This window comes from Ursus arctos, unplaced genomic scaffold (assembly GCF_023065955.2).
Source record: "Ursus arctos isolate Adak ecotype North America unplaced genomic scaffold, UrsArc2.0 scaffold_24, whole genome shotgun sequence".
Lineage (NCBI taxonomy): Eukaryota > Metazoa > Chordata > Mammalia > Carnivora > Ursidae > Ursus > Ursus arctos.
The window spans coordinates 36,289,741-36,299,620 of NW_026622919.1; the positions used below are offsets into that span (position 1 = coordinate 36,289,741).

At 52.3% G+C, this 9,880-nt stretch overlaps 1 protein-coding gene across 1 annotated transcript; it reads right to left on the reverse strand.

Annotated features, from left to right (window-relative positions):
- Positions 1-1,042: 1,042 nt before the first annotated feature.
- FNDC8 (fibronectin type III domain containing 8) lies at positions 1,043-8,436 on the reverse strand. Its single transcript, XM_026517607.1, has 4 exons — positions 8,228-8,436; positions 3,395-3,764; positions 1,770-2,006; positions 1,043-1,195 (listed from the first exon to the last, which is right to left on the reverse strand). Exons 1-4 carry the CDS (start codon positions 8,434-8,436, stop codon positions 1,043-1,045), a joined length of 969 nt encoding a protein of 322 aa, XP_026373392.1.
- Between the last annotated feature and the right edge of the window lie 1,444 nt (positions 8,437-9,880).

Here is a 9,880-nt window from a genome sequence, read left to right on the forward strand (position 1 = left end):
GTGACAGGACGATGGTTCTGTCACCCCAGGAGGGCTTTCAGGGAATGAAGGGAATCCCCACCAGATGTCCTCAGACTCTTGACCAAGATCTTGCCTTCCAAGCATCCTGCCCCCACTTCCTGCTGTTTCGATGCTCAGGTGATCTGCTCAGGGTGGACTGCACTGTCCTTGTAGGGACTACTCAGGGCCACGGCCTTTCTAACCTCTGTACCTCCCATCTTCCTTCCGCCCCACCCCCTCCCCACACTGTGCTCGAAGGGCAAAGGGGGGCGCAGGGGGGCGCCGACTGCTGAGTCCTGTGGTGTGTTCACGCGATCCTCACCGTGACCCCGCGGTCGTGCTTGTAGGGTTCTCGCGTCCCTGAACCAGCCCGGGAAGCTTAAACGGTTTGTCCGTGCACTCACATCCAGGAAAAACCAGGAGGAAATCAGACCGCGCCCCCAAACTGCACTTTACACCCTGTCCTTCCAGAGCTCGAGTCTGATGTTGACAGTCCACAGGCTGCCACCACCTCTGTCCAGCGTTGCTGTTTTCCCTGGCCTTCGAGTAACCTTTCTTTCTCCCACGGGGAAAGGGATGATGTTGGCAGAGCCAGGCCGCAGGCGGGGATGGGATCCCATTGCCCCGCCAGCCTTGTGTTCCATGCCCCCACCCCCTAGCCTGGACTCCCGGTCCCGGCAAAAGCTAGGAAGGTGGATGGCAGCCGGCCCCGCTATTGGCATGAAGCAGAATTCGGGGTGCTGGGTGACCTGCAGTGCTTTAATGAGGGATCTGGACCCAGCCCAAATCTGGGGAGGGGGATGCCTAGCAGCCATGGGCAGTGGCGGAGCTGACCTGGCCTCTGGCGTCTCCAGGTGAGTGGAGCTCTCATCTAGCCTCGGCCCCAACCCAGGGGTGGAGTTTGGGGACCACTGCCACCAGGGCCCGGGGGGGCTGGTCAGCAGTTCCCTGGCATGGTGCTGGTGGTCCCATCTCACGATTCTGGTTCCTGAGAGCCCTGGGCTGAAGCTGAAGGTAGGCGAGGGGCTTCCTGGGGCCCTCCTTAGTAGGGAAATAGGTATTCCAGATCTTCGAGCTTCCGCATGTCTTCCAGCCCGATGGACACGGTTTTCCTCTGGGGTTCCTTGCGCTGCACAGTGATCTGGATGGGGTTGTTCTCAGGGAAGCTGTTCAAGTCGGTGGCCACAGTTGCAAACTGAAATAAAACAAAACCCCTCAGAATTCCTTCCCAGAGCCAATCCTAGCTCAACTCTTTGTTTGACAGATGGGGTCTTGGATAGCCTTACCACCTGCTCACGGGCACCCGAAACAGGTATGAGCCTGTGCCTTCCCTGGTGTGTGGGGTTTCCAACCCCAGGGCTGTCTGTCCTCAGGCCTCCCCTCATGCCCCTGCCCACCTCCCTTCCCTTCTTTGACCCCCTTTCGCCTCTTCCCTGTGTTTCCCTCAATGCCCTTCACTCCCCGGCCTGCTCACAATTCTTGGTACTGAGGTAAAGAATCCCGAGGCTAACGGCATTGGAAGCCGAACATGACAGAGGAGCTGGTGAATAGATTAGTTTGCATCCCGAGTGGGCCCCAGAGGGGCTTAACCTGCAACCGCCCAGAAGAAAGCAGCCTGGAATTCACGCTCATTCTCCCAGGCAGAAAGACAGCCAGCAGGAAGAGGAGCCGTGGGGGCATCGGGGTGTCCCCAGCCTCCAAAACCCCTGGCTCACACAGACCTCTCTCCCTGCCCCCCCCCCCCGGCTCTCTCGTCTCCCAGGGCTCACTTTGTAGGGCTTGCACCACTTCCCCACCCCAGCTGTGTTGGCCGCACGGACGGTGAGGCAGTAAGTCGTGTTAGCCTTTAGCTCCATCAGCTTGACGGTGGTGCCCAAGATCTTGTTGAAGATCCACGGGCGATTCTTTGCCTTGGGTGGCTCGTTGTCATTTGTCTTGGCCACTTCCTGCAACAGGACCTGGTAGAAGCTGACCTGCTGCTTGCCCAGGGCATAGGTCCAGGAAATCTAGGGGAAGAGAGCCCCCACCCCACCGCCAGGTTTCCTCAGACCTGCTCCAGGCTGTCCTCCCCTCCCCTGCCATCCTCAGCCATGGGTCCGAGTGCCCCACTCCCATCCCCTACCCCTCCCGGGGCCGAGGCAGGTCTGGTGGAAGGTGCAAGGCCCTCCACTGGCCCGCAGCATAGGTGACTCTCCCTGGGCAGCCCCACCCACCTCAGAGTGTACCCCCATCCCATATTTCTTCTAGACCAGTTGAGAGGGCCCTTAGAGATCATCCTGTCCGCCTTGCTCATTGCAGATGATGTTACAGGTTCAGAGAAGGCGAGTAGCTGGCCTGGGGTCACACAAAGTGCCAGAGCCAACGTTCAAACCAGTAGCTCAGGGAGTTTTTATAACACTGCAGATTCCTGGCCCTGCGGCCCCCTGTCTGGTCTCCCATTCCCAGTTTGCCCTGCATCTAGGCCAGTGGTTCTCAAACTTGGGTGTGCGTCAGAATACCCTAGAGGACTCGTTAAGACAGATCGCTGGCCCCCACAGTCTGATGCGGTAGGCCCAAGGTGGAGCTCTTGCCATCTGATGCTGGTGCTGTTGGTGGTCTGAGAACCACACTGGGAGCTACACTGCTCATCTGGGACTTCCAGATTGATCTTCCTAAAATACAGCTCAAATTCCATCCACTGCCGGATATAAAGCTTTGCAAAAGCTGTTCTCTGCCACTTACGGAGAAATCTATACAGTAGCCTAACATTGCAGGGCCTCTGAAAAAACGACTCGGACTGACTTCCCCCTCTGTTCCCTGTCCTGGACTCTAGAAAAGCACTATTCAACATGGGGCCCACGGGCCATCGGCCCCATCTGGGAATTTGCTATCAGTGCAAATGCTCAGGCCCCACAGACCTACTGAGTCAGAATCTCTAGGGGTGAGGCCCGGGCATCTCATTTTTAACAACATGATTGGATCTGCAGGCACGGAAAAGTGCGAGAAGCCCAGGATTGGGACCTGGCTGTTGCTCCCACATTTTCCCACCTGTGAGGCGTTACTCATGTCAGCCCCTCCGTGGAATGCCATTCTCCCATACCCGGATGTTTAAAGCCTACCTCTGTGTCCCAGCTCAAATGTTACCAAAGCCACCACGCTTAATCCTGCACCCGGAAGTCCTCTTTCTTTCCCTCTGAATTCCTGGTGGCACTTGGTCTGAGCTCTTCCCACAGCACCGCACCCATTCCAGCTGGCACTGGAGCTCTTTACAGACAGGGCCTCTCTCCTGAGCCAGGAGCTGGAGGTCAGGATGCAGGGGGGAGGCGTCTTCACACTCCCTACGGCGCTCGGCTCCGTGCCCGGCACACGGGGGTGGCCAGGGAGCCTGCGCTGCGTGCCCAAGAGGGAAACGTACCACAGCCGTGCAATCGCTGACGGTGTGCTCACAGATGAAGGGTGCCTCCGGCACGTCCATGACCACAGAGGACTCTGAGGGGGTCGAGGAGGTGTCTGTGTCCAGCTCGGGGTTGTCAAGGTCCAGCAGGCCCCCAGGGGCGATTTGGGACTTCGACTGGTGGGGGCAGAGGGCCAGGTCCCTCTTTTCGGCATCCTTGCCCATCGAGGAGAAGTTGAGTTTGTTCAGCTCGCCCTCCAGCATCCCTGCGAAGAAGCTGCTGTTGGGCTGGGTCACAGCCAGTTTGATGGGGTTCAGCAAGGTGGATGAGATGGGGGAGATGCTGGTGTCGTCCGAGCTGCATTCAGAGTCCTCCACTGGCATCGGCTTCCTGAGCGGGAGGGAGACCCATGAGGCCGCGGGAGGAGGTCACCCCAGCCCGCGCAGCCGGGGACCTCCCCAAGGCAGGCCTTGCGCCCGACTTGCCAGAATCCCCAGCTGCTTCTGAATAGCTCAGAACACCTTCGGCACCTTGGACCAGGGCACCAAACCCACAAGGGCACTTCCTGAAAAATGCAGGTTCCTAGTCCCTGCCCCACTTTGGGATGGGACTGGGGAAGCTGCTGAAATATCCTTTTTAAAAATTAATTTTATTTATTCTTTTGAAAGACACAGAGAGAGCACAAGCAGGGGGAGAGGCAGACTCCCTGCTGAGCTGGGAGCCTAACATGGGGCTTGATCCCAGGACCTGGAGATCGTGACCTGAGCTGAAGGCAGATGCTTAGCCATCTGAGCCACCCTGGCGGCCCTGCTGAAGTCTCTTTAATAAGATCTTTAGACAATTGTGAGGCATGTATTAGGAGAACCACAATTTGAGAAACACCGCTCAAACCCTAAGTCCTCCTTCCGAAGTGGGGTGCAAATACCCCCAGGGAATGCCCCAGCCAGTCTAGCAGGGTATGGAAAAATATCTAAAAGTATCTGAAAGAAAAATAATTAAGCTTTACTCGTATTTACTTCTACTGTTTAACAGTAATTACTAATTTATTTACTTAGATTTTCTAACATTTAACAATATTAATATGTGGCATGTAAAATTACCAGTCGTACAGCTAGACTTACATATATTGGGGTAAACGCTCAAAAACTTTTCCTTCCATTCTAAATCTGTTACATTATGAAATATTTTAGACTTACACAAGATAATCAAGAATGGTACATTAGCGGGGACATACTATACAGTATGATAATATTGTTAATACTATATTGTCTACTTGAAACTTGCTAAGAGAGCAGATCTTCAAAGTTCTTATCCCAAGAGGCAAATCTGTAACTGTGTGGTGACAGATGGAAACAGAACTTACTGGGGCAATCACGTCACCACACAGTATCAAATTGTGTCGTACACCTTACACGGATATGACGTTATATGCCAATTCTATCTCAATAAAACTGGGGAAAAAACAAAATGAATATATGATAAAGTGAGAAAACAAAGAATGATACATTAAGCTTCCACTTGGCCACTGTCCAATTTCAGAACGACAGCCTCACCAGCACAGCGAAAGCCGGCTGGGCGCTTCGGTCACCCGCCTCACTTCGCACTCCCCCAGTCCGGGGTAACCAGCGCCACACATCTCCGGGGGGTGTTTATCGTTACACGTGGTCCCTGTAGGTTTGTGAGTGATGTCTGCTCTCCTTAAGCAACACCTACTGCTATTTGGCGTATTTTAAAACTTCATATAAATAAATGGTCTCATCCAGTACATCTTCACCAGCAGCTCATTTTTTTTTTACTCCCCATTGTTTTTTTAAATTTTATTTAGTTTTTACAAAGATTTTATTTTTAACCCCTGAGACCAAGAGTTGCACGTTCCACCAACGGAGCCGACCAGGCGCTCCGACATTGTTTGTACTGATACATGTGGCTTTGGTTCGGTCATTTTAATGGTTGTACATCTTTCATTATATGGATATTTGTATTTTTACCAATTCTTGGCTATTACAAAGAAAAACCTTGTATGTGTTTCCTCACCGTTTTTTTTTTTTTTAACTGATAAAGTACAGAATCCGAAAAGTTTGGCTTTTGAATCTCTTTTTTACCTTGACCCGAAGTAAGAAATACATATTACCTAGTATACTTAAACATACACATAAACTAAAGCACGGGCCGCCTGGGTGGCTCAGTGGGTTAAGCGGCCAACCCTTCATTTCAGTTCAGGTCATGATCTCAGGGCCGGGGGATCAAGCCCCACACCAGGCTCTGCACTCAGAGCAGAGTCTCCTCGCCCCTCTCCCTCCACCCCTCCCCCCGCTCGTGTGCACTCTCTCTCTCTATCCCTATCTCTAAAATAAATAAATAAAATCTTAAAAAAAAAAAAAAAAACTAAAACACATTCCACAAACCAGTACTTAACTCTATGTGTGATGTGCGCTGGAATTTTTTTAAAGTTTTATTTATTTAAATAATCTCTACACCCAGTGTGAGGCTTGAACTCACAGCCCCAAAATCAGAGTCGCACACTCCTCCAACTGAGCCAGCCAGGCACCCCTGGAAGTTTCTATTCTTTTATTTCATTTTTATAACCTGGCTTCCATTACCTGGAATGAGTTCCTAACCCATTAATGGATCACAGCCCACAGTTTGAAGAGCAGTGGCATAGCAAAAGCCGTCACTGGGCCTTTAGGGACCAAGCCCCTTGACCAAGGTGGCATGGTGAACTGAAGGCAGAGTTGGAACTAGAACCCAGATCTCCTGGGTCCCATGCTACCCAGCTCCCACCTGCCTCTGAAACATTCTGGCTTCTCTCCTCTGCTTCCTACCCCATTTCCCTAGCTTCTCTGGCCAGATCCAACAACCAGCACACACCAGGCCTGCCCCTGGCTTCATGGCTGACAGAATGGGTCAAATTTTTCTTGAATTTCTCTGCCCCCTGAGAAATCCTGATCAGCCCAAAGCTCCTAGGCGAGCTTTTGGTAAACATTTGGCATAGATGACTCCCTCACCAAGGTCCTTTGTAGGCTGGAGAGTCTGAGTATTGATGTCATTTATACTTCAGATTGTCCTAATGAATTTCTATTTTATTTATTTTTTAAAGATTTTTAAAAAATTTTAAACTAATCTCTACACCCAACATGGGGCTTGAACTCACAACCCCAAGATAAGAGTCACAACCTCTACAGACTGAGCCAGCCAGGTGCCCATGAATCTCTACTTTATATTCACTTACTCAAAACAGCAGTGCTGGGGCGCCTGGGTGGCTCAGTCATTTAAGCATCTGATTCTTTTTTTTTTAATTTAAATTCAATTAATTAACAGATACCGTATTATTAGTTTCAAAGGTAGAGGTCAGTGATTCATCAGTCTTGTTTAGTACCCAGTGCTCATTACATCACGTGGCCTCCTTAATGTCCATCACCCACTTAAGGGTCTGACTCTTGATTTCGGCTCAGGTCATGATTTCATGGTCATGGGATCAAGCCCCACGTCGGGCTCCCTGCTCAGTGGGGAGTCTTCTTGAGATTCTCTCTCTCCCTCGACCCCTCCCCCCCAACTCATGTTTGCGCTCACTCTCTCTCTAAAATAAAAATAAATAAATAAATAAATCTTTAAAAACACACACAGGGGTGCCTGGGTGGCACAGCGGTTAAGCGTCTGCCTTCGGCTCAGGGCGTGATCCCGGCGTTCTGGGATCGAGCCCCACATCAGGCTCCTCCACTATGAGCCTGCTTCTTCCTCTCCCACTCCCCCTGCTTGTGTTCCCTCTCTAGCTGGCTGTCTCTATCTCTGTCAAATAAATAAATAAAATCTTTAAAAAAAAAAAAAACCACACACACACACCAAAAACCCCTCACAAAACAGCAGTGATGATGTGGACACAGAAAGCAGCTAAGCATTGAGCTATATGCTAGACAAAAATTTTTTATGATCTTCATGACAGCCCTGCTGGATGGGTGTTAGCCCCATTTTGCAAATGAGGGACCGAAGGTCCCTGATCTTAATTAACTTGTCTACAGTCGTATATCTAAGTGGTAGAACTTGGATTTGAACTTGGGCTCCTAGCCCAAAATTTTCCTACCACACCGTGACATTTCCTATAGGCATCTGTCACTTTAGCCGTCCCTGCTTACTTACAGATCCCTTAGGGACTGGACGCCATATCCCTTTCATGTCATCAAGACCAGCTACATGGTTTGTGGGGCCCCTTCTTCAAAATTACTAAGAATTTCAAGACAGTGACAGCCCCCTCTGGTTCCTCAAGGTGTCTTGTAGCACAGACCATGCTGTATTACTCTTGCTTCTTGCCTAACATCCCCCAACACACACACACACACACACACACGGCAGAGAGCTCCTTGAAGGCAGGTGGTGTGTTCTTCAGCTCTGCATTCCCAGAACTTGACATCAGGTCAGACACCTGGCAGGTGCTCAGAGTTTTACGGAAGGAGCTAAAGGGAACCCAGAATCACTGAGGAGGTACAGTAAACTTCAGGCTGAAGGCAGGCAGACTGCTGGGGGGACAGGCAGGCAAAGGTACCGAAAGGGAAAATGAGGGAGAGGCGCCATCGGGGAGTGGAAGGGGGTGTCTGCATGGGGTGCGTGGGAGTGGTGAGGACCATAGCTGGACAGAGCAGGAGGAGAAGTACCGTCCACAAAGCTCTGACTAATCCCAGGCCTTCTGGAGCCGGAGGCCTCCAAGCCTCAGGATTCCATAGTGCAGCCTACACACGTGCTCCTCCTGGGGAGTCCTTCCTTGTGACAGGTCAAGAAAGCATCATTGCTTCTTCAGGCCCCTCTCCCCGCCCCTCTGCTCTGGCCTTAGAAAGGGGGAAAGGACCAGGCTTGTGTCTTACAGTAGGTTGATGGTATCTTCCTGCAAGAAGTTAACCAAACTGCCCCTTGCGGAAAGTGGGAGTCCTTTGGTAGTGACGGTCCTGTTCATAGACTTGGGGTTTGGAAAGGCCTTCGGCATTTGATTGAGTGCATTCAGAACGTTGAGGGTTTCCTTCTTCAGCATGGTCTCCTCCCCATCTCCCACTTTACACAGCGTCTCTGATGCCATCTCGTTTGTTTGGGACCACAGCCGTCACTACGCAGCTGACAGGAAGCAGAGAGAAACTGGGGGCAGTGGACCCACCCTTAGTTAGCATGGGATGGGGGTGCAATGAGCTGACTTCATAATCATCACTGAGTGTAACAATTAGGGGCCAGTCTCCCCCCTGCTCTGAAGCTGCTGCTGCCCAGGGCCGATGCAGGAGTGGGGTACAAGGCACGGACTACATCACCCCTTGGGCCCCTTCCAGTTCTAATGCTCTGGGTTACAGCAGCCCTGCCTCTCTCTGAAGATCTCAGAATGCGTACCACATGTTCCCTTCAGAGCTGCTCTGGGAAGGCGGAGCGGGGTGGTGAGAGAAGGCTCCTCGATGCGGTGGGAGGCGGCAGGGGCCCTGGGAGACAAGTGGGACCAACATGGGTCTCTGGGAGTGGGGGACTTTGTCTCTAGGATGCTGAGGCTCTATAACCAGAAATCCTAGGCAGCAAACCCCCACTATGTCCGTAGGCACAGGGAAGTCCAGAGGCTCACGGGGTTCACAGCCCACATAAACCCACGTTTTACTGCTAGAACTCTAAATATGTCACATCCTTACCCCAAGTGTCTTCGTGTGTTGAGTGACAATGGTGGGTGCCGCAGAGGAATACAAATATGGGCCAGACATTTTTCTGTTCGCAAGAAAACCACCTTACCATAGGAAAACCCACACACGACTTCGGGAGTAGGAAGAGAGGCTGTTCAAACAGCACCGGCTTTGCACTCAGATGCGGATTTGTCCATTCTAAGTCCGGCTCTGCACCTCCAGGTTGTATAACCTTTGGCAAATGACTGCACGGGGCCGAGCCTCAGTTTCCGCCTCCGTGAAATGGGGACAAAACCAGCACCCGCCTCACTGGATTGTGAGGAGGTAACCCTGCAACGTTGTGTTACGTCTTCCAGAGGACGAAGCAAAGCAAAGGACATTTAAAAACGCCAAATCATATTTTTTTATGTTCCAAATCATCAGGGTTTTTGTTGTTGCTATTCATCCAAAAAATAATGGTTTTTTTCCTTCAAAAATAGAGACGCAGATGCCCTCTCCGCGCTCTGCTGCTTCTTAGCACCTGCCATCCAATCTGTAATTACCCGGTATCTTTGATTCCTCTTCTCTGTCCCCGTCACTAACAGATAGGTGCCTGAGCACAGGAATGGTCCGTCTGGCTGACTCCGCCGCCCAGCGTTTAGAACAGAAGCAGGCGCCGGGAGGCGCGCAGCATGGTCTCCGCGCGCGGGCGGGGGGGCGGGGCGGGTGGAGGAGGATGCGGGCGCGGGTGCGGGGCGTGGTGGGCGGGAGCAGTGCGCTGGGGGCGCCCGTCCGAAGGGCGCGGGGGCGGGGCGGGGCGGGGCGGGGCGGGGCTCCGGCCCGCTCGCGGCTCCGCCCCAACCGCCCAGTCGCCGCGCGGCCAGCAGATGG